This window comes from Thalia democratica, chromosome 3 (genome assembly GCF_965202585.1).
Source record: "Thalia democratica chromosome 3, ktThaDemo2.hap1.1, whole genome shotgun sequence".
NCBI classification, from domain to species: Eukaryota; Metazoa; Chordata; class Thaliacea; order Salpida; family Salpidae; genus Thalia; species Thalia democratica.
This window is the reverse complement of record NC_139167.1, coordinates 4,254,921-4,281,675: the sequence shown is the minus strand read 5'-3', so window position 1 is coordinate 4,281,675 and position 26,755 is coordinate 4,254,921. Positions and strand designations below refer to the sequence as shown.

The 26,755-nt window shown below is 23.1% G+C and overlaps 1 protein-coding gene across 1 annotated transcript in view; it reads left to right on the top strand.

Annotated features, from left to right (window-relative positions):
* Window positions 1-7,971: 7,971 nt before the first annotated feature.
* Window positions 7,972-26,755, top strand: part of LOC145831661 (uncharacterized) — a 36,390-nt gene continuing 17,606 nt past the window's right edge. Inside the window, exons 1-4 of the mRNA XM_082938973.1 lie at window positions 7,972-8,129; window positions 16,978-17,426; window positions 20,390-20,542; window positions 20,711-20,963. Of these exons, the coding sequence (XP_082795099.1) occupies window positions 7,972-8,129; window positions 16,978-17,426; window positions 20,390-20,542; window positions 20,711-20,963 (1,013 nt within the window). The remainder of the gene's footprint in view (window positions 8,130-16,977; window positions 17,427-20,389; window positions 20,543-20,710; window positions 20,964-26,755) is intronic.

Sequence of the window (26,755 nt, the reverse complement as noted above, 5' to 3'; positions counted from 1 at the left end):
GACTCTAATTCTCGTGTTTAAATACAAACATTACTAGTTATGTGGAAGTTTTTATTAGTAATATAGATATTTTTTTTAAAAACTTGTTTGATTTAAAACAATTTAAGGAAAATTTTATGTAGATGCTTCTTTGTTATTTTAGATTCAAGAAAACTTGTAAAAAATTGAGAACAATTAAATAAATTAAGTAGTGCATTCATAAAGTTTTCTCTAAGTTGTTTTAAATTGCCCACAATGTGATAACTGGTCAGCTTAAGCTCCAAGCTTCCATTTTTTAGACCTTATACATTTTGCATCTAGGTGGTTTTAGGAATTCATTTGGTGACAAATTGAAAATTTTGATAGTTCATCTGAAAAAGCGGATCTTACTTTTTTTTTCGTTTCTTACCCCTTTTTGGAAGATTATTACCAAATTTACCCCTAACCTACAAAATAATTTTTAATTTTGAGGAAATAAAACAAATTTATTCAATTTTAAGCTGATTGAATATAAAAAAATCATAAAAATTAAAAAGTTTACTGAACTTAAAATAAGTTACAGCTAAACAATAACTAATAAACTCCAAATACAATTATTAAAGATTAATTTTCATAACTTGTAATAATGAAAATGTACCCCTTAATAGAAGGGAATTTACCCAAGTTTAAGAATTGCTGATCTAAAACGTTGCACGGGTTGTTTTTATAATATTTCCAAAATATTAATTTTTTGTATCAGATAAGTAGCTGTTAAAATAAGCCTCCTAATGTTGATACATAGTTGTAACAATAAAATTAGTGTGATCTTTGTCAGTAAGAACTCACTAAAAAAAGAACATATTAAATCTCATGTGTACACTCACGCCAAAAGAAAAGGTTCATGACTGTGATACTTGCAGTATAAATTTTTCATATAAATTTATTTCATTCTTCACATCAGAATCCATATTACAAATAGACATTTTTTTTGTAAAACTTGTGGTAGAAGGTTTACAACGAGCTCTAATAGAAATAGATTTTTGCTTACTCATCAAAAATGAAACTGATCATTAAGTAGAATAATGATATTTTTTAGTTTTACTCTTATAGAAATTTAAAAAAAAAAGATTTATATTTAAAAATTGGTGAAATATAACTAAAATTATTTAAGTTTTTTCATAAAGTTGTTTTTGAAGTAAGTTGTATTAAAAGTGATAAATTAAAAATGTTATCATTTGTTAGATCAATTAATGACGTAAAGCTTATTTTCTTAATAAAATATTTTTTGACTGTTTAAATAATAATTCTATCTTGTTCCGTTTAAAGTTATAAAATTTTATCTCTTCAAACTAAAAATTAAAAAAAACGGAAATATTAATTACCAAACATTATATATAAATTTTTAAGTTTAGTAATTTTTAACGTCTTTTTGTCCTAAATAAACTTTTAAAGCTTTTTAAATTTTTTTGGTAAACAAATAGTTTGCTAAAAAAATAAAAAATGTATTTATACTATATCTTTTAAAATAACCAATCTACATTTAAAAAAACTAGTTATGTTATATGACAAAAAATTTACAAATGTATCACTAATGTTTACACTAATTAACATTCGAAATCACCACTTTTCATTTTAGAAATTTTAGATTTTGTCATGAAAAAACAGATGAGTTAAACAGAAACAAACGTTTGCATATTCATCAATAATAAATCTCTAGTTTATAAACGAAAATCTTGTATGATTTTTTCTACGGAACTTTATGACACAAAGCCTTGTTATATAGTATAGTATGTAGATTTAAATATAAATGGCTTTTTTTTCTGTGTTATAAAAAAATAACTTAATTTATTTTTATTTATAAGTTATGATTAAAAAAAATATATAAATGTTTATTGTTATTAAAACCTATTTTCAATTAATCTTATTGTGAAATTTGAGTTTAAAATCGAAAGTTTTGTTGTTGTTTATGAAACTATGTGGCAGGTTAAAGCATAAACAAAATTAATCACCTTATCTGTTTCTTGAAATATTAAAAAAGTTGATTCTAAGTTAATTCATAAAAATAACAACTACATAATTATGAAAAAGTTATATTTTAAATATTCTAATTTAATCAAAAATTTAAAATAATATATTCTGAAATAAAAATAAGTTCTATATGATTTATTTCGACTTGAAGTAGTGTGTTTTGTACTACTGAAATATGTTAGCTATTTTAACTTTTTTAAATACCTAATAAAATCTGAGTGTACATCTTTCTCTAAAATTCAAATCGTATTCCAGAGTTGGCCGGAATATATACATATGGAAACTTTTTTTGAAAAATTGTAGCCAAACCGTAATGATTCTAGCGGAATTAGAGCTTCAAGTAGTAGAACCAAAATCTTTGTTACAATAGAAGTTATAAGTAACTGCGATTTGATACTTTAAAAGAAAACTACTTTTATTTATAAATATTTTATAGTTTCAAAATAGTGTTTTAATTATTTTCGAGCAAGATTAATTAATAGTTTTTCGAATCCTTTGATAAAAGTAACAATTTTTTTTACTACTAGTCTAGTAAACCTTAAAAGTTCAAGATTTGTTTAGCACAACTTTAATATTTATTTGTACATTTTCTAAAAACTATATATTTATAAATCTGAAATAAAGTTGTGAAAATATATAAAAAATATTTTTAATCATATATAGCTGTCGTGTTCTTAAACTTCACAATTTTTTATTTTAAAAGTTTTATTGTTTAATCTAAAAACATCGTTATTGAAATTTTGTATGTTTTATTTTAACTAACTAAACAAATTTCAAATTAGTTATTTTGCATTAATTAATTACGCTAGGAATTCTCTAATTTAAAGGTTTAAATTTCAAGTTAATATCAGCCTTATTACCTCAAACCTTTTAAATCTTTTGGACAATACCCCACAGTCTTACCTTAAAGTTTTGATGTTTACAATAATTTTTTTTAATGATGCTTAAGAAAATACGATATAGAAATTTGGGTTAGTAACTTATCAAAACTATTAGGTATCTTTACAATTTAATAACTTTTTCAAACTTTTGTTTATTTAACTTAATTTTTTTTTTTGTTCTTAAAAATACAGTATTCATTAAAAATGAGCAATTTTTTTTCTCACCCCAAATTGATTATAAAAATAATACAATTATAAAAACTGTAGAAATCATAACAAAATTGTAATTATTGAAGTCTAAATACTAGTTTTTCATCAAAATGATCTATTTGAATGTTTTTTCGATTAAACAATATTAAAATAATATTTTAATCAAGTAGCTTTTTCGAAATTTTATTAAGCTTTCTTTAAAGTTATACGATTTAAAAATATTAAAATTTTATAAATAGTTTAGCGTTTCATTAAATATTTCAGAAACAACTAAAACTACAGAGTTTTGCTATAGTTGAAATACAGCATTTACTGCAATAACTTTGAATTGATCTTCAGAATATCTATAGTGGAACGATTAAATAATTATAAGTTACATATTAAAATACATTTATTTGGCAATGATTGTTTTATTCAATATGTTAAAACTTGTAAGTATTTAGACAATTATAATACCACTAAGGTCTGTTAAAAATAAAGATCATCAGTTTTTGTAAACTTTAAATCAATAAAAATTTATGTGTTGCATTTAAAAAAAATACTTAGTTTTAGAAAAATGGAACACAAAAGATTAATGTAAATTAGAATGAATATGTATCCACATATATGCATTTCATTTTATCTAAATCAATACTGGTAAAAAATACTTGTAAATACATTTACCAATTATGATTCTTTTTTGATATGTAGAGAGCTTTGTAAAATATATTTTATATTTTCAAGGTTAGAGAGTACATAAGTATTACTGTATTTTTCTACAAAATTTCGTTGCTTTTTTTCTACTTTAATTAAATCTAAATCAATAAAAACATAAATTGTTGTTTTAGTTAAGTTATTTTCGTTCTTTAAATGATCAATAAAATTTTTATACTTTAGGTAAAATGACTTCTATAAATATTTTGATTGATTTGTTTTTTAAATTTCAATATTAAGGAACTTAAAACTGTTTAGAATTTTGTAAATTCTGATTACTTTAAGCAAAAAGTTTTTTAACTTGTTATTATTGTTATGTAAATATCTTTTGATAATAAAAAAGGAAGTATTAGGAGAAAATACAGTATATATATATTTATAAACAGTTTCATTTATATTACAATTAGCTATAAAATTTCAGCATAAAAATAACCTACTAGTTAAAAAAAAATAAAGTGATTATAGGACAAATGTTATACGACATGAACAGAATATTATTCAATTCATTATAAGAACCAATCTTGTTACTGTATAATATGTCTCTTTAACATTTTTAAAATTTCATTTTGTTAAATATACAATTCAGCTTCAAACTTTAAATGTTTTAAAATAAATGTTAAATAGTTTTTGTATCTTTTACATTAACGTTAAAATATTTTCAAATTTTGAAAATGTTTAATTTGGTGTATAGCAAATAACTAACTGAGGTAAAATTATTTCGACTTCAGGTTTTTTCTATATATATATATATATACAAATATACATCAAACATACAGTTTAAGTTTTTTTATTTACTATATTTTTTCTAACTGTAGTTAATTTGTAATTCGACAACGAAAATTTACTAATTAAAGTATTTTCAAATCTGAAGTCTGCTATAGACAGTTCAACGTCTTTCAGTTATATAAAGAAGCAAGTTTGTGATATTTGTGGTTTAATGTTCATTATCTAACTGTACACAAAAAAGTTCATTCAGGGGAAAATATGTAGAAATGTGATGATTGTATCAAAAGTTTTCGATGGAAATGTAGTTTGATAAAATATCAACTTACTCCTTCTCGTTTGAAGATGTTTGTAAAAGATTGTTCAAAGAAGACTGGTTTAAACTGTTTTATATATAGGTACAGTTTTTATTGTTTTGTAAGCATTAACTGCTTGTTCTCAAATGAAAAAAGGAGAGAGTTTACATGAGCGTAATACTATATTACACCGAATACTGCTTTAAAGTGGCAGTTCTTAAAACCTTCATCGTAATTAACCGTCGCAGCTTTTTGTCAATAGCATTTTGCATTTTCAAGTTCGTTCATTTTTTGTTCGAGCTGTTATTGTTGGCGAGAATAGTTACATTTAGCTGCAATTAAAGCATTGACATGCACTTTTTGATTTTTTTGTAGACAAATTTAATTATTTTAAATGGTGTATTTTTTCACTTAGTAATAAACGAGACTCAGAAAAACGTTTACCAGAACGTGTTTTGGTGTAGTTGTAAACGTCACCTACATTGTGTTTTAGCTTTTATACGCTTTTAGCTTTATTATTTTGGCTACTGTTTTCAAAGCGTTGTCCTTATATCGTAGTCACCTGACTTCAGTAAATCCAGCTGAAAAAAGAAAGTAAGTTTACTTCTAAACTTTTTTTTTGCTACACTTACCGCCAATTTTCCGAGCGTTGTTTGAGATTAACACTGAGAACCATGGACGTAGCGTGAGGAGAAAAAACTAACGCATGTGTACCTCCTATAAAAAGAAAAAATAATTTTATCCTTTAATCATTTAATTTTCCTGCTTTGTATTTTTCAACTATGCTTATTTAGTATTCGAAAAATTAAACGAATTTTCGGTTACCAATTATACATATCCAGTTCTTTTATATTTTTGTGTACCGACGTTGATGCAAAATCTCAAAAGAAAAGTTTTTTTAGTTTATATACTTCATAAGAATCAAGATTCAAAAAATGTGCACAGATTTGGTAGTGCACCGTGGTAGTATAACAGTTATAATTGATATTTTTTACAAAAAAATGCTCACATTTTGTAAACAAACCGTTAAATATGTCCTATGATGTTAATGATTTAAGAACAAAGAAATTTCATAAAAAAGAAAATGAGTAAATATTAATTCAATAAAAATAAATAAATACTAAAATAAAATATACTAATGATAAAAGTCGTATTAATATTAAAATTTAATGACTTAGATAGCAAAAAAAAAACTTTTAAATTTAATACCCAGTATAAAAATAATAAAAATAATGTAAATACACAGTGATACAATTTCAACTTCACTAAACAAAAAGACTAAGTTAAATCTTATTAAACGTAAAGTGTTTAGTGAATGTAGATCGTTGTTCCAAATCAAAAACTATTTTTAATAGAGTTGAAATTTCATTAATCTTTGTTACAAATTGGCCTATTAGTTTTTTTTAACTAAGTTTTTTAGAAACACTCCCGATGACTCTCAATTTCTATAAGTTGTTTTATTTTAATTATATGTAGTTATTTATTAAAAAAAGCTAAAGTTTAATCGTTTTATTGGTTAAAAGGATTAAAAACTTTAGTAAGTTTGATTTAAAATAAAATGCATATTTTTCACAATTAATTAAGTATTTGGTTATTAAAATCTACTGTTACAAAAGTTTTCTTAATTCTGTTTGAAAAATAACTATTGAAATTAAAGAAAATAAAAGTTGAGTAAATATTATATTTTAAAAAGCTTATTAGAAGCAGATTTGTAATCAAGTAGTTTTTATCTAAAAATAATGATATATTTTAATTAAAGTCATAAACTTTGAAAATATTATTTATCTAAGTTTTTCTTTTTTAAGACTTTTTATTATATTAGAAAAAAAAATTGTCTAAAAATTCTAAATATATTTTAAATAAAGGAAAATTACTTTGTTTGTACATTTTAAGAAATTTTGAAAAATTTGACTTTTGAAATTTTGTTTTTTTTTACACTTGTATAACTTTAAAAAAAACTGGTAATATCTCAGGGTTACCACACAATCAAGATACTCAGACTCTAAGAGTAATTAAAGTTTTAGAAAATGTCAGTATGACACGGTACAGCTCAGGATTTTTAAAAGTTATTTTTCTTAATTCTAGCCGAATCAGGATAGTTTTGCATTCTATAAAAAATCAGGACAGTTAACATTTTTTTAAGTTTTAGGACAGTTCTTTTTATAGATTTTCGATGAGATGTAGTTGATTAAGTTACGTCTTTTGTTATTTTGACGAAAAGAGTAAAAAAGTTTGAAATATTTTAATCAAACATTGACGAGCTCACTGAACAAAAATTAAAAAGTAAAAATCAAAATGTTTCCTTTAAAAATTCAGAAATTACTGATTGTTGTTAACCATAAAACTAAAGTAAAAGATTTCTATATTATTCACTTTACACTAAGAAAAATCGGTAAAAAGAAATATTTTTATATAATGCATCATATTCTAGGTCAGGGATCAAAAACTATATCCGATAAACCTAGCAGAAATATTAGTATACATATATGAACAATTTTTTATCTAAAATCATCTGAATAAGAATAATGATACTAATATGCAATATTTAAAAAAATATATTTGAAAGGTAATAATAAAAGTTAATTTTTACTTGTTAAGTCGATAAAATAAATTAATTTAAGCTGTTCTTCAAAATATAACTAGTTTCACGAAATCGTCTACTAAAGGTTTGGGAAAAATAGTACAAATGTATATTCAATTTAGTTATTCCTTTTAGTTTTAAAGTTTTTTTTTCAGTTTTAAGTAAAAATATTGTTCAAACAATGGAGTCTTTGGATGATAAAAAGCAGCATAAATGTGAAATTTGTGAGAAAAATTTTAAGTTTAGGTCACAACTAATTCATCATAAAAGAATTCATTCAGGTGACAAACCTTACAATTGTGATACTTGTGACAAAAGTTTTACACAGAAATATGATTTAAAAAGACATCAGCTTACTCATTCTGGTTTAAAGATTTATCAATGTGATGTTTGTAAAAGATGTTTTGCACGAAGAAGTGATTTAAAACGACATGCAATAGTTCATACTGATTTTAAACCTTTTAGTTGCGAACAGTGTGATAAAAGCTTTAATCGTAAAACCAACTTGAAAACGCACATGTTGATACATAGTGGTAAGAAAGATTTTCAATGTGAAATTTGTGAGAATAAGTTTATTAAAAGTAATGGTCTTAAACGACATATGTTGACCCACACTAAAGAAAAGCCTTATGATTGTGATATTTGCAAGAAGAAATTTTCACAGAAATCAAGTTTAAACAGCCACATCAGAATTCATACTGGAGATAGACCATTTGGATGTGATGTTTGTGGTAGAAGATTTGCTCACAGTTCAAGCAGGTATAAACATTTGCGTACTCATCAAAAATAAAACTGGTTATGGGTTGGAACATATTTGTTCAAGGGATTTGTTGAGTAAATGAACAATCAGATGATTTTTATTTTACTCTATATAAGTTCTTACATAAGAAGTGATTTATATTTGAGAAAGTTTATATACGTAAGAAATTTTGTTAAAGTATTTTGTTAACTTTCTGTTAATACAAAAGTACTCCTTTTTATTGGATTAGTTAATGATATTTACAATTTATATGGCTTTACTTGTTTTATAAAATATTTATCGTTGATGACATTTATTAAATATTGTTTTTTATTGTTTAAATATCTGGAACTTACGCTTTATACTAATAATGTGAAATAAATTAATTGAATATATAAACTGCGTAATTGTCATTTATTAAGTTAAGTAATGAATCTTGTCTTTTCGAACTTTATCAACTATTTTTAGAAGTATTTAAGTATCCATAATACTGAAAAAAATATAACAATCTGCTAATAATTTAAAATATGTTATTATACTACATATTGTTAAAGTATTTTATAACAAACTGACACTTATGTGTGTTTCAATACAATCAATAAAAATAATAGTGTGTACACTTTATACTGCAAAGAAATTAAACAAAATGGATTAACGACAAAAGCTATTTAAAAAAATTTATTCAATGTTTATTTCTTCATTGAATTCAGTAACATAGGTAAAATTAAATATTTCAATTTTTTTTTAACATTTAACAAGTCTAACTAGATATTTATTTGATTGGGACATCATATTAAGAGCGTGTTTTGACTGGTTTCTTGTTTCCTGTGCACCCGTGAAAAAAGAAGTAAAATGAAAAAAAGATTATCCAACTAAAACATTATCTAACCGGAGACTGCATATTTAAGTAGATTTAGTTATGCGTTTTTGGAAAAAACTTTGAACAATGTTGAACTAATATAACGTAGTTTTGAAATTTATTGTTGAAAAGGTATAAAACTGTAAAAAAATGTATAATTGCAAAATCTACACATATGTATAATGAAAACATTTTATATAAAATAAACCAATCAAAATTGCAAAAACAAATATTTTGAACGTTATTACAACTCCCAAGGGTATCATTTTTAACTTAGGAAACTTCCACATTTGCTTATATTTCGATATGAAGGTTTTTTTTTAGCATTGATTGAAATTTGATCTTTAGCTAAATTGTTTTAAATGTGTGGGCTTAGGATGTTGGTGGGCCAACATCTAAAGCCTTAGTTATTTCAGGTTGACTTTCTGTGGGCAGATAGTTAACCTGACCTTTTTGTTAAAACTTCTCATTTATATTAACTAATTTGGACAAAATAACTATAAACTTATTATAACTGCTAAATTGTAAATTAAAATTGGATCTTATCTATAAAACACTTTATGCTACTCTAGGCTACTTTTTATAATCAGACAAGAAAGTTTGGAGTGATGAATCTATTATATAAAGAACCACAAAACAATCCAAGCAAAATACTAAAAGTATAAGTTGCAATGATAATACTTTAAGAACTTGTAGCTATTTAAATCCATATCAAAAGACTTAAAACAATAAACTAAAATTTAAAAAAAACTTTAAGTAGTCAGAAACTGTAAAATGTTTAATAAATTATTAAGCATGTAAATCTGGCTTAAATATTTAAGCAATTAAACCTGAAGTATAAACTTTATAACAACAACATATACAATAGTTCTAGATAAAGTTACTTTACTGGAGGTCTTCAACAAAGCTACACCAACACTAAATCTAGCTGTTCACATAAAACTGTCATGTTTTAATGTTTCACGAGCCTTGATTCTCATTGGCTCGTTTGAATGCGAGTTAAAATTTTGTCAGATGATTCTCATTGACTCATGCATGTAACGGTATTGAGCTCTAAATACTCTCTTTAGCTCAACATTCAAACAATGACAATGCAATGAATTTAGCAGCAGTTAATTACAACTGGAGTTGTTTTACTTGTAAATTTATTTAAATATTATTGAATATGTAAAATCAATATTAAGACCAGTTAGTTAAACAGTATTTTTTCATATTGCACTAACACATGTTTTTAAAGTGTGATAACGGGTCATCACATTTCAACTAAGCTCTGTAAAAAATTAATACTGTAAGGAAAAAATAAAAGCTAAAGTAGGTACATATATGTGTATATTTAAAATAAAAATAAATACTATAGATTATTGTAGATTATCGGTTAGTAGAAGATATATTTCATATTGTTAAATCCGACTGTTATTGAACTATACAATATTTGTCATAAATCTACACTTTAACAATCCATAATATTTTTATTTTACTATACGCACATATATATGTATATATATATGTATATATATATATATATATATATGTATATACAAGTTTAGTGTTAAAAAACATATTATTATGTTGATTAGTGTCAAGTTTAAAATGTGTGAAGGTGGTTTATGAGTAAAATAAATTTAATTTAAAATAACTTATATTCTTAATCCCTTTAAACTGTATTTTTATAAAAAAGTTTGCACTTACATTATTAATAACTTAATTAATTTAAAACCATAAACTCTTCAAAAAAAAAAAATTTTAAACGCTAGTATTGTTTAAAAATCTCTTAATAGCTTTTAAACTTAATTGAAGTCTATTTGCAAAACAAAAAAATACCAAGCTAATTAAATGATAAATAGTTGAAAATTTTTCAAAAAGTTATTTAAGATTTAACACCTGATACTGTACGAATAAAAATATATTATGTAGTTTGAAAATTTCAAAATCATTTTAATATGTAAAAATACAGCATTTCATCAAATCTTTAAGTTAAACTTTGTAAAGATTACGTATTGGTTACTTTAAATTAATTTGATAAAAAATTTAATTTTAACACTTTAAACGTTTTTGAAATAAAAGATAAAGAATTTACATTAAAAAAAGAACAACTTAAACTAAATTTATGGTATAATAAAAGCAGTTGCCTTTTTACAACGTTAATAATTAAAATAATCCTTTTACAACTTTTATCATTATTAAAAATTAATTCTAAAATAAGAGTCGCACCAAGATATCAAAAGAAGGTTTATTTAAGTCATTCCAATACATACTTCAGATTCAAAATACAGATATTGTAATAAAAAAAGACTGTTTATTTTAAAGAACAAAAATACTCTTAACTTTACAAACACATTTCAATAAAAGCTTTCAATAAAATAATTAATATCTTGAACGCACGTTCATAACTAATTTTATTTTTAGTGATTGAAGTCTAGAAAAAAACTTTTTGAGAAAAGAAATAGTTTTCATTATCACCAAGTTAGCACAAATCATAGAACTCTACATTCTATAAATAAATGAAAAAAAAAATTACACTTTGTATATTATACGTTTTTCTCTCAACATATTTTACTATTCTGATCGAAGTTTGATAAAATTATTTGAACAAAGCGTTAAAATTTTATAAGTTGAATAAAAAATTCTGACTTACTAAGTATTTTGTAAGAAAGTATTTTAATTAATAAAGACTAAAAAATTAAAAGTTAGCTTAAAAGGGCGTATTGATTTAAATTATAGTTTTTATAATTTCTAGTATGTTAATTTGACCATTAGCCACTGTAAGTATAATAAATGAAACTGTTTTAATTGAATATTAATTTTATATAAAAAAAGTAAGAACTAAAATAAATTTAGAACCTCACAATATTTCAAAAGGAATATTTTGCATAAAAAACGAAGAATTTTTTTTTTCTTAAATTATGTCAGCTTAAGAATAAAAATTTCTTTAAATATAAATTTTTGCAAAAATTTTTATTAATTTTTGTAAAAAACACATAACATAAGAATTGTTAAAAGAGGCTTATAACGGCAAGTTTTTAAGTTAATCTAAATTAAACATTTCAAAGCAAAAAAATGTTTTGATTTTGTTTAAATATTAAATAAAAACAATTATCTTGTAGTAAACCAAAAAAAATATGTTAAACTTGTTTAGACTAAAATATTATTTTGGAACAACCTTTTAGTTATTATTCTTTTAGATTTATAACGTAATAAAGACGTTATTTATGTAAATACACGATAAAGTATGTGTAGCCTGTTTTAACCACTATAAACTGACAAAACCTTATACCGATAAACTTCGACAAAAAAGATCAAAGTTTTTTAACTTGAGGTAAAAATTTTGCTGCATTTTTGAAACAAGCATTTTGTGCCGACATTATCTGAAATTTCTTAAAAAGTTCATAAATCGATTTTGTCGTTTTTAGATGTAGATCTAAAAGATGTGCCAAAAATAACTTTAAAATAACTTTACATGTTTTGAATAAAAACACATAAATTTTATAAACATTCATGAATGTCCTGATTCAATACAGAATTTATCTAAGTAAAATAAATACATTAGCTTTGATCTTTTCGAGTTCAAATTTTTATCAAAAATATATAAAGTTGCTGTTTTAAATTTAGCATTAGTCAGTTTTCATTAAAAACTCAACTATAAAATTAAATTAGGTTTGCAAAAATTTTGTTACTTATCAGTAAGCTTAAACAAGTCTTAGTACTTTTTTACATTTATCTAATAAATACTGAAGACTTTTGAAATAAATGTTTACTTTCTATCAGTTTGTCTTTTCAGTAAGTTATGCAAAGTGTATGTCAGATAAGAATATGAATTTTGCTGAATTAACGTACAATATGAAACATACTTTTATGTATTGTTGTATAAAAACAAAATTGATACTTTAAACTTGATTTTAGTTATTAAACGTTTTAAATAGTTTTCAATACTGTGAGAAAGTACTAGTAATTATTTTTATGGAAATAATTAAGTCTATAACTAATTAAATTTCATGTTAAAAACTTTATTATTTACAACTAATAAACATTTTTTTATCCATCAAAATTTCAAAGTTAGTAGATAAAAGCTAAAATTATGTTAAATGCTACTACTAATAATTATTATAAGTTTAAAAATTATTATCTGCTGTTACTGTCAAATCAAAATTCATAACTAATTTTTGAAGTTCTACTTTGTTATAAACATTGCATGATTTTTACAATTTATCAAAAATGAATGATAGTTCTAATGAAATTTATTTGAATTTTAGATAAAAAGGCTTAAATTTATCTCAACTCCTGATATGTTGATCTATGAGAAAAATGGATAATATGCTAACAGTTTTCTAAGTCAAAAAAACTATACTGCTGCAATGGCAAAATAATAAGTCAAGTTTTGTGTTCATCAGATTAAGTTTTAAACGTAAATCGTTCAAAGAAAAGTTTAAAAATTACTGAAACACGCCCTTGAATTAAAAAAGTGGTAGAAAATCAAACGGTTGTGATCGTAATTAAATTATAATGACAGATAATGAAATTCCAAATAATTTTAGTGGCGTTTCATGACTAATTGAATTAAGGTTTTTAAGCTGATTTAATAAAATGGTCAAAAGCGTCGTAACTATTCAATTAACAAAAAAGGTGTTTTAAAAGTAAGCTTTAGTCATTTAGTACAAATATTAGCTTTTAAATTAAATTATAGTCTTTTATTCGAGAAGCTAAGAAAATTGAATCTCCATTTAAATAAATACTTTGAGTAAAACGCTATTTATTACAAGTGGTTGTTCTTAGCAACTTTGTATAAATATAATGAAAAAAGTTTGCAACTACAAAACATCAGTAGTTTAGTTTATAAACATAAAATATAAAGAATACAAGTTTTAATAGCATAAAACTTAGTATCTTAATATTAGTTTTTAACGTAAAAGTTTTACTAGTTATCAGCAGTTTTAAAAGACTAATTTAAAGCTTGAGTTTAAAGATAGGGTAGAAAATAGTTTAAGACGTAACAAATTGTATTACAATATTCTATTTAATGTCTCAATCAAATTAAAATACATAAACATTAATATAAAAGCAATAAATAAATTTGAAATTAGAAATATGAAGTCGAAAACAATACTAAGTTTAACAAATACCCGTTTAAACAGTTTTACTGAACATGTTATACGTTTTTAGATAAAAATATTACATATTCAGATTACATAATAAGATTATGAATTTATAATTTATATATTCTAACTATAATTACAGTACAGATGTGTAACAAATCAACTCCTGTAATTTAGATTTATCTTTAATTATAATACTTCAGCAGGTATTTAGTTGAGTTTTTTTTTTTAAGAATTTTTGTAATACAATAATATTTTAAGTAGAGTTATCTGATCAAAAAAATTATTTCATTTTCATATTAAAAATACTTTGCTGAAAAAAAATCAATCTTTGTTTAAAATAAAACAATTGGGTTATCACTTATAATTTCAATTTTACATAAGTTGCGTGAAAATGTATAGAATTATATACAGCTCGATAAAAAAAATATTCCTCTATATTTGTAAATTACTATAAACAATAAAACCACTTTTACTACTTATTCATTAAAATTAAGTTACTCCGTTTTTTCTTTAAATTAAAATAAAGAAGCATTCAAAAAATTAAATTTGGCTGTTTAACTTGACATTAGAATTAAAATTTTAATTACTGAAAATATGTTTTAAACTTTTTATTTACATGATTTTAACCTTTGGTTACTTTAAGTGACATATCCTTTAAATTTTTAAAAAATAATTGAAGTATTTATGTTTAACATAAGTCATCGCCACAAAACAATATAAGCTTTAATGTTAATATGATGATTAAAAACTATCGTTTATCATACTAAGTCAAAATACTTCTAATAAGACTATTATAACTTTGATTTTGAATTTTGTAAACATTTTAAATTTATTATTCTTTTAATAACTTAGTTTCAAGACTTATAAACATTATATTTTCACTTAAATTTTTATTATTATATTACTTTATACCAGAGTTTCCAAAAAAGTATATATGGCCCCTTGAGAGCTATCTAGGAAGCTAGGGACTTTAAGTTTTTAAACGTATTTATAAAGTATTTGCAACTAAAAATGCAGGTATTACTCAATTTTTTTTGCTACAGTTGATTAAAAAAGTCCTACTTGGATCGTAAGTTGCATAGCGGCCAAAGGGACGTGACGAGTATAGGGGCTAAAAGAGCGTAGTTAATACCTTTTTGAAAAATTCGAAAACTAATTTAATTATTCTTGATTTTGTGTTCAGAGCAAAAAAATGGTTTTAACCACAGTTTATAAAACATTTAAACTTTTACTAAAAAATTTTAGGTTTGTAATAAGTAGGGGCGATTACTTTATAACTTTCAGAGAAAAGGACCGTTTATAAAAACGAGTTTTTAAAACCTTGATTTAAGACCATATAAAATGTTTGTTGATTTATTTTAATACTTACATAGTTTGTTAATTTTACAAATATTTAAATAACCCTAAATGTTTAGAATTTTGAAACATATAATTTTTATTTTTACAGTTTTAATTCAGCTTTTATTTTTTCAACATGGTTTTCACTCACTCGGCCATCTAAACAAGTTTAAAAACAAATGAAAAACTCAGGATAATTTGAACTAAAAAGTTTTATTCTAAATTAGTAATACTTATTACAAGTATGAAGTCTTGTTTTTATAATTATAAAAGAGTGCACTAATTTACAGTTCAATGTAAAAAAGAATGCGCACAGAAATTTTTGAGAAATCTCTGAAAGATGGCAATTGCTTTTTAGATTTCTTCGAAAGGGCGTTATGAAAAAAGTTAAGAAAACCCTGCTGCATAAATACTAAAGCCCGAAAATATTCTTCACAATAAAGTTAAAACAGTTTAACTATGAGCATAAGATAAAATTAAAAGCATAGTAGTTTAGGAAAAGTTTTTAATTTCTTTTTAAATTTTAATATAGAAAAAACAACATTATTTAGTTATAAATTAGTAAGTTAGTAAGCTAGCAAGAAATAGCTTTAAAATGGCTTGATGTTTTTAAGCTAGAAAATACTTAAAGTTTTCAAAAAAGATTAGAATAGATATAGCTCAGTATTTTATAACTTAATTGTAAAAATAAATAAATTTATACATATGAAACTAGAGTTACGTCGATTTGAAATTTTTACAGATACAAACTATAGAAAATATTATAATCTTGCAATTTTTTTATATTTGCATTCAAACTACTCGTGAGTAACTAATCGGTTATTTAACTACTATTGATAACTTCTATTTTTGAAATGCTGACAATACATTATTCTCTGTTCTGACTTTATCACTAAAAGTGAAGTCATTAAAGTAAAACAAACAAGCATAATTTACTACTAGCGTGTTGCTTTGAGTTTTTGTGATGTACAAGTGTACTATTTAATTTGTACTACTATTAAACTTTTTTGTTAATCATGTTAAACGCTAAAAACTTCTACATAGATTAAAAAAAATATTTAGCCTATAACACAACCTGTAAGAAAACAACATAAATGTAGTTTTTAAACACAATGAAAAACACAAAAAATTCAACTGTTTTTTATTGAACTTCTAGTAACATAGTAAAATGAGTTGAAAAGTTTTATAATTGTTAGTTAACTTTTCTAGCTATTGTATTATAATACATGTTCTTAATTTAAACGTTTACTTAAATTCTTACAACTTTAATTTAAAAATACAATCAAAAAACTTATACTTACTTAGTTTAATTTATTTTTATTACATTAAAAAAAAACTAGTTAGTTTTGGTTAACCTTTTTATATTTACCACCAGATTCAGTTTATGTAAAAGTCTTTCGAAATTTGATTAATTTCTAACAACTGTATATAGCTTTACTTTTTAACTTAAACAGAAATCACGTCAAAAAGTATGAATACTTGTCAAAGTTTTTTGGAATCTTCAGATGATAAAAAGCAGCATGTTTGTGAAATTTGTGAAAGAGTTTTTAAGTTTCAATCACAATTAATTTTTCACAGAAGAACTCATACTGGTGAAAGAGCATACAAGTGTGATATGTGTGACAAGAACTTTAGTTTTAAGAGTAGTTTGAATAGACATCAACTTACTCATTCTGGTCTAAAGATTTATCAGTGTGATGTTTGCAAAAGATGTTTTGCACTAAAAGGTCATTTAAAACAACATGCAATAGTTCACACCGATGATAAACCATTTAGTTGCGAACAGTGTGATAAAAGCTTTAATCGTAAAACCAACTTAAAAACACACATGTTGATACATAGTGGTAAGAAAGATTTTCAATGTGAAATTTGTGAGAATAAGTTTACTTTAAATAGTGGTCTACAACGAGATATGTTGACTCACACTAAAGAAAAGCTTTATGAATGTGATACTTGTAAAATAAAGTTTTCACATGAATCAAGTTTAACCACTCATAAAAGAATTCACACTGGAGATAGACCATTTGGATGTGATATTTGTGGAAGAAGATTTACAACAAGTTCAAGTAGAAATTATCATTTGCGTACTCATCATCAAAAATGAAACTGATTATGAGTTGGAACATATTTGTTTAAGAAATTTGTTGAGTAAATGAATAATCTAACGTTTTAAATTTACTCTACATAAGTTTGCATATATAATTTGAATTATATTTTGTAAAAGAAGTTTTGGTAAAAGATGCTATTACAGTAATTTTAATTGAAAATACTAAGATTAGTAATATCGTTTGTTCGATAAGTTATTATATGTACTAAAAATTTAGCTTTTTATATAAGAGTTGTTTAAGGGCCCACTTCACTGCTCACTTTTACTGCTTACTTCACTTTATCTTGTGCTGAGTAAATTTATGAATATTTCATCAAAAATGAAACTGATTATGAGAGATTTGTTGAGTTAATGAATAATCTAATGTTTTAATTTTACTCTACATAAGTTTGCATATAAGATGTGATTTATATTTTTTAAACGAATTTTTGGTAAAAGTTGTTATTACAGTAATTTTAATTAAAAATAATAAGGTTAGTAGAATTATTTGTTCGATAATTTATTAAATGTACGAATAATGTAGCTTGTTATATAAGAGTTGTTTAAGGGCCCACTTCACTGCTCACCTTTACTGCTTACTTCACTTTATCTTCTGTTGTTTAAGGGCCCACTTCACTGCTCACTTATATGATGAATATTTATCGCTGTAAACTAATTATAATAAATAAGTTAATTGAGTATAAAACTACCTCAAATTTAAATGTTATATATTAAGTTTTGTGATGTTTCTTGTCTTTTTGAAGTGTACTATTTGATAAGTAAATAAAACAAGCAACTAAAAATTGAAATAACGTTAGTTGTTTTATTTTAAGATAATACTTGAAGTATTTAAAACTAAATTGGTATCAACAAAAATTGTGAACAAAATGTTTTAATGTGATATCTGAAAAAAAAAAGTCGAAACAGCCACTGTTGCTACAAATAAAAAAATTCAGATTATTATTACATCTTGTGTATGGCATGTATTAATTGTATTATATATTTTTTATTACTATTTAAGATTAAAAACAATTTAAATTGGAGCTTTTAATTTGGAAAAAAATAATAGTTTAAGCCCAAAGTTATACTAATTTAATTTTTCAAAATAAATAAAATGTCCAAAAATAACGAAAGTTCTAAGAAAGAAAGTAGTAATCCTAAAAAAACTATGTTAGTCGAATGTTACATTAGTTTGAATTATCTAACAATTTAAAAATATTATTATAATTTCGTTCAAAATGTAATTTTATTTATATTTAATTTTCTTGTTATAAGATTAAAAAAATGTATATAAAGGGTTTGTTTAGAAAACACCTTAAATCTTTTAGGTTTTAAGAATAAAAAATTATAGACAAAAAACGTTATTTTTTTCTTTCTCAGAAAAAAAATCAGAACATATTTGTCTAACTAATATTAGAACTTATTAAACAAAGTGCACCATTAAGATAAAAAAATAACAATAAATCTTAAGTACAACTATTTTTCAAATGTTTTGTAAATATCTAAAAACATTAGAAACTACCTATGGAAAAATCCAACAAATTTTCATTACTTCTTTTATAAACAAGATTTTTAGTTTGATTAAAGGTTTGTTTGCGTTAGAATATTGGCTTTTTTTTAAACTGTAAATTAAAAGCATAAACAACAATCTTTTTTATTTGAACTACATAAAACAAAGTTATTAGTAAGTGTGTCTATCTATAAATATGTTGATACTTAATAGCAGTTTTTAATGTATAATGTATATGCAATTCTTAAAAAGCTTTATTGAAAATATTTTTATAAGTTTTCATTAAATCCTAGTAGAACCTTATACTTATTATTTATCTTTTATTAAACTGCAAGTTTACTAAATATAAACTAAAATATTTTAAATAAAAAAACTTAAAATACAATTTTTAAAGTTTTTCATTGTTAAAAAACAAATTAAGAATACCTTTTGAAGTTAAATACGTTTAACTTTTTTTTTATTAGATTAGATTGTGTTTACAAATTAAAACATGCTACTTTCAAATTGTTATAAATACATTAAGCTATGATAAAACATTTATATGTCGAGTTTGTTTCAAAATATTAAGACTGCAAACCGTATACTTTTTTTATTGCTATGAATCAAAAAAAAGTTAAAACATCTATAATTAAATAAAACTAAAATATTAGTGTATAAAGCTAACAACTTTTTTTTGATATACAACGTTGTATATTATAAAATTACTTTCTTCACAGAGTAAAGTTTTTGATGAAACTAAATTATAAACAGTCTGACACAATTTCATTAAAAACTAAGTTTAACAATTCAGATATTAACAAGGGTAATTTATATGAACAATAACTTCTTTATCAATTTAGTTAGTAAGTAAAATTAGCACATATTTCTAAATTCTCCAGTACTATATTTGTAACTTCCTCTTTTAAGTAATTAAATTTTCTGTTGACAAAAAAAGTGTTTGTGTTAAACTTACACTTTTTATTAGATAAATAATAAATACTAATACAAGTTCATATATATTTTAGTTATGATTAACAGTTTTTAGCCTTTAAAAACATTAATTAAACATTAAAAATAAAGAAAAAAGTATATGTTTAATTGACAGTTTTTACAAATATAATAGTATTTTATTCTTTATATTGAAATCTAAAAAAAAAGTTTTACAGTTAAAATGTGCATTTAACTTCATTCAAAACTACAATCTATAAAATATGATTTATAAATTTTTATTAATCTTAGATCTTTTTTAACAATAATGTTTCAAATAAAAATCTTTAAAATGGTTAGATATCAGTAAAAATATATGTAACTAACTATAAAATTTTTCATAAATTCTTGGGTGTATCATATAACAATGCATTTTGTATTTTTAAGCATGATTTCTATTCAAAATTCAAATGAAAAAAAGCAACTTTTTTGTGAAATTTGTGGAAAAAGTTTTAAGTTCAATTCAACACTGGTTACTCACAAAAGAATTCATACTGGTGAAAAACCTTTTGAATGTGATATCTGTGATAAAAGCTTTACACATAAAAGTAATTTGAAGCAACATCAACTTATTCATTCTGGTTTGAAGATCTATCAATGTGATGTTTGCAAAAGATGTTTTGCACGAAGAAGTGATTTGAAACAGCATACAGTAGTTCACACTGATAATAAACCATTTAAATGTGAACAATGTGATAAATGTTTTACTCAAAAATCTAACTTAATTACACACATGTTCATTCATAAAGGCAAGAAAAATTTTCAGTGTGATGTTTGTCAAACGAAGTTTTCTACTAAATATAAATTGAAACGTCACATGTTGACTCACACTAAAGAAAAACCTCATGAATGTAACATTTGCAAGAAGAAATTTTCACAGAAATCAAGTTTAAACACTCACATCAGAATTCATACTGGAGATAGACCTTTTAGTTGTCATGTTTGTGGAAGAAGATTTACACAAATTTCAAGTAGGAACAGACATTTGAAAACTCATCAAATGTTTAACTGACTAGTATAAGGTAATGTTATTTTATTTTGGTTAGAAACATTTGGCTTACCGAGTGTATCGTAAAGCATAGTTTATATCTCAGGAATATTGTTAGAAAAGTTCTATTTTGTACTGACAAAAACATTCAAAGTTTATAATTAAAATTTTAATATCGATGAATTTTAGCAGTGTTTGTATTGGTACTTTTATAAATTTTTAGAGTAAGTTATATAGTTTAGTTGCTTGTATAGTACCTAATTTCATTTACATACATATTTGCACACAATAATTTCTAGTAAGACATCGTTTAGCTATAGTTGTTGATCCAGTAGAATTCTATAGCATGCAGTATAATTATTTTGTTTCTTAAGAATAAACTCTTTGTCTTAATCTGAATTATACTTGATAAAAAAAAACTTTTTAACCCTGCTCCTTAAACGACCGTCAAGTTTACCTTAACAGAAAAGCTAAACTTGTATAAACTATTAAATGAATTAATATTTATTAAATATACTTTATGAATAACGATTTTTAATATGGTTTTTAGATTGTATATAAACATTAACGAGGTCTTTGACCAAAACTTAATTTATCTAATAAAATCGTTAAGGTTAAACCAAAAACATATAGCGAAAACTATTATAAATGCTAAAATTTTATATTTCAACAAATAAATCATTCCATTTTCTGTGAGACATTGTGTTAAAACCATTTATTATCTCACTGCAAATAAGTTTTGAACAGAATCTAAATAATTAATAAACAAATGTAAAATCACATAAAAATATAATTATCATTTTTACTGTTAGCATTAATTTATTTTAAGTTTAACATTGTTGTTAGTATAGAAAACTGTTTTGTTTGGAAATGAAACAAATTTGTCGAGAATATGATTCTAGTTTCAGGTAAGAAAAAAATATCTTAACTAGCTAACAGCTAAGAATGCTTAAAAAGTAAATACCTTGAAAAACTGTGTTTTAAAAAGTAGCATATTTGTTCAAGTATCAATTTTTTTTTATCATAATTTTATTTGCTTTTTAGAAAACAATTTCTTTTAATTTATGTACTTTTAGTTATAAAAATGATGTTAATTAATTATATTAAATTGTGGTTTAATTATAAGAGATTCACTATATTGATTCAATTACATTTTGATGAAGTTTTCTTATACTTAAGCTTAGTAGAAGTAAAACAAGAATTAAGGAAGTAGTCAGAATAAGTTAGTTTGTATTATGTTAAATAAATATTGGTCTAACTTTTGAATTGTATACTTTATAGATTTTTTTTGTTATTTGTAGATTTTTTAAGCTTTTTTTATATAATTGTAGTTAGTTTTTATTCAAACTGAAACTTATGAACTTGAAAAATCAAAATACAAACCAATTAAATGTGATACATTAATGTATACAGTTTATTAAAATACTATTACGAACATACAGTGCATAAACTTAATATTTTTCAATTATCTAATTATAATTTAAGATTGTAATAAATAAAGAACAACTTTATCAAAATTTCAAAATACATAACTCATTTATTCTATGCAACTCTATTGTTTACAATTTTTAGTTAAAATTAAAATTTTATCTGTCAAAATATTTTTTCAGAAAAATTATCAAAAAATTCTGCTAAAAATCTCAAAGTTTAACTTCAATATTCTAGTTTAGTAGCATTGTTCTGTAAAAAAACAAGACACTATTTTATTGTCTATGACCGTCTTGAAATTAAGTTTTAGAAAATATTGATAAACTTAAAAAAATTGATAGTTATTTACATACTTGGTCTGTATGTATTTGGATGACATGAAGATTTGTTCTGCCAAACAACTTTGTATATGTCAGTAACAGCTTTTTACTATTTTTTACATTTCATTTTAACGCAAAAATATAGTAGTTTAAATAAAAAGGTTTATAGTACCATTTTTTGTTCATAGACATATAAATAAATATTTGTTCCGCTCCAACAACTAAGCTATTGCTGACCATTCGAAAATAATTTTTTTAGTCATATGACGTCAGAATAATGAACGTTATAGTATGTTATTAATTTTTTATTATAATTCTTATTTGTTATTTTTAATAAATTTTTATTTTAGTAGCTATAAATAATAGAATTTCTAACTTGGTATAGCTCATAAATAGTTTTAATATACCAGGGGTCGGCAAACTGCGGCCCGCGAGCACGTAATTTTTTTGAATGGAATGCGGCCCTCGAATAAGAAACTTGCGGCCCGCGGACATGTAAATGTGGTCCGCTGAGCACAAATATATTTATTTTTTTTTGTTATTTGGTTTAATTTGTTTTATCTCGTTTTAGTTCCTGTATAACATTTAAAAAAAATAAAAGACTTTAATACTTTAGCTTAAAAATAAGAAAAAGACAGATTAGCGTTCCATCAGGATTTTATCTCAGTTTTATAACAATTTACTTTTCACAACAGCAAGTTATTATCTGAAATAACAGTGTAAAGAGTGCTTGGTTTTAGTAAGTTACTTATATAACACGTATTTAGTAAATAAACTACATGCAAATGTTTTCCATTTTATACGAAATTAATGAACATTAAATTAACTTCGATGTCGTTTATTTACAATTTAGATACTTTTTTAAGTTTTTTATTCATTAGTCTATTTTATAGATGTTTTTTTACTAAGTATTATATTTTTGAGAGAATATAAACAGTTAAAATTACATAGTAATAAGAAATAATAATTATTTTATTTTGGTTTTAACACGTTAAGACTTTTTAGAAGTTTTCTGTGCACTTTAATTAAATCCCTATGCACACCAATTTACAAAGATGCGTATATTTTAAACCAATTTTTATTAATTAACTAAGTTAGATTAAGTTTAGCATATGTATAACTTTCTAAGATAGTTGTTTCTACATGTAATATCTAATTGTGTGCAACCACATTATAAAAATATATAAGACATAAATTAAAATAGTTTTCGTCTGGTGTATATTTTCATTTTACAAACATTTTTTTTTTGCAAATTAAGTTATTTTTATGCGTTGCATACTCATATATACAGTTGCTGTTTTTTTGAAATAGCTATTTAATACAAGCTAGATTTGGGTATGGTAAATTTATTAAGTGTGTACATTTTTAATCAAAATAGTTCAAATTCAAGCTATTGAACAACTAAACATTGCAAAACATTCAGACTATGACTATTTGAAGACGTCAAATTTCAGGCCAATTTATATTTTTTTAGTTTTTGATTGAATTGCCTTTAGTAAACTAAAAATTAGACTAGTTTTTTCTCACTCAAGCTGGCTTTTTGCTATAAAGAGTGTCAAATTAAACTAATGATGTTTGTTTTGTTCGATATACAGTGTTTGTTTTCATTATAATATATGTTAAATTAAAAATCTTGCAGCTGATTTAATTTGAAATATCTTTTTAATTAATTGTATACACGTAGATGTGAACAATCAGTGTTGTTAAAAAGGTTGAAATCCGGAAAAGCTTCGAATTTTACAATTTATGCTTTAAAAATACTAGAAAAATCTTGAATTTGAGAATAAAAAAAAACCTTGAATTTTAAACGTTTTATCATGTAAAGTAGTAAATTTTTGTTTTGACACATAAAATCCACCATAATATTTTTTACTAAAAAACATATTTAAAATAGCTTAACAGTATTTTTAAATATTATTATGCAATTTAACTTTATTTTATAGTGATAATAGAAGCAAAAAATAGAATTTAAAAAACTTTATATTGCTGCATCGCAGTTTTTCTTTTAAAATGTTTTTGCCTAGTATTGTGCTTTTTATTAAACTAAACCTAGAAAATTTTCTAAAATGTCAAAATAATAAAAACACCTCTAGTAGAACGTAGGTATTCTAGTAGAATCTAGAATTAAATGAAGAATTTTTTTTGTATCAGTACTCTCATCTTAAAAGATTTATTAAAGTCCTAATTTGATTTATGCAGCTTATAATCTTAAGACATTTCCTAAACACTACTTCTTGTTGTTATTAAAGAAATAAATTAAAATATTTTGCTACCGCCAACACAAAATCAATTTAAATTATCGAAATTTATCAATTTATCAATTAAAACAAGCTATTATTTGATTTTAACTAACTATTTAAATAAACTTTTATGTTTATAATATATATTAAAGCACAAAAACAGAGAGCAGTGTTACATTGAAAATTTATGAAAGCGTGAATGAACTAGAAGTAAAAATATAATGAGTAAATAAGAAATCTTAAAATAAAATTATTTTAGTAAGATCGTAGAAAAAAGTAACTAAAATAAAACAAAGTTGTACCTAAATAAGGAAAAATGTTTTTTTAGTCATTGGACCAATTTGAGTATAATAGTACGTTAGCAGGCCGGAAATGTAAAATAAATAATTTAGTGAGCCACATTCATTTCAGAAATATTACCTTTAAAATATAAAATTTTTTAAATAAATTTGCAATATAACAAGTTTGTACTAGAAGTCCAACTAAAAGTATATGTATCAAAAGAAACTAAGTATTCCTTGCTTTATAAAAGTTATTTATAAACTAAAAAGTATTTTGTTGGCGAGTAACTGTTTTTATAAATTAGTTAGATCCGGTCAATCAACCTCTAATCTAAACCTTGTTAAAATTTTCAAAATTATATGTAATATGAAAAAATTAAGAAAATTAATTAATATTTTTCCAACTGTACACTTTTGTATAGAAGCCTTGTTTTAAATAAGACTAAAATAATAAAAGTGTTTAGTAAGTAACGTTTTTAGTGGTAAATTTAAAAATGTTAGCAAAAACAATATAATAATTTAAACTAAGTGCTTTAAATTAAACAAATTTTTGTTTAAACTTTGTTCTTTTAGTTCTTATTGTATTAGTTATTTTATTTATTATAACAAGTTTAAAAAAATGAATTTTTAACTACTTTTGAAATCAAAAAGTGAAAATAAATATAACAACAACGATTTAAATATTATTAAGATCAATAACTTTAAACATGTTGCGTGTATATTTTTATTTTTTATTAAAAAGTATGTAAGGTAAAATTAAATTTTTTAGTTTAGTAATTCTCAACATTTTAAATATCGCACCAAAAAGAACTAGCATTTTGAGTCGATTACAAAAACGTCAAAATAACATCAATTAAAACACTTAATGTTTTAGAAAGTTTTCTGTATTTATTTTGAAAAACATTCATGAAAGATTTAAGTATTCAAAATATTTTTGTAACTGGTAGCAAATTACATACGCTAGAATGATTTATTTTGTTTTCATTACAATAAGATAGTATTTTTAACGAGCGTTAACTTAGCTCGATTAGCATTTTTCAATTTTTAAAAATGTTGATAGTTTAGATTTAATTATTTTATCTTTTGTTCTAGATAACGCTCTTTTGCCTTAAATTAAAAACAAATCCATTGGGTTTGAATTTTATTGTAAAAAATGTTTTTTTTGAATGTTTTTTTTAATATTTACTCTATCGAATGACTAAGTCAAAATGTAGTTTTTTTTATAAATTCAAAGACCTTCAGTTTTTTAATGATAACTCAAACAATAATGTTTTAAACGTGTTTTAATGCAGTTTATTATCACTATTTTAAATAGTCCACGCTTTTATTTATTTAAACTGAATTTTTGTAAGATAATAACTATATAGATTTTACTAAAATTATCATCATTTAAACATTAAATCCCTCATAAAAGAAATATGAGGGATTTCATTTTCAAATAACTTGAACTGTATTTTATTTTTAAAATAAACTTATATTATATGTAAAAATATAAAATTAATAAGCTATTGTTGTATTAGCCGAGACTTAGTAGATT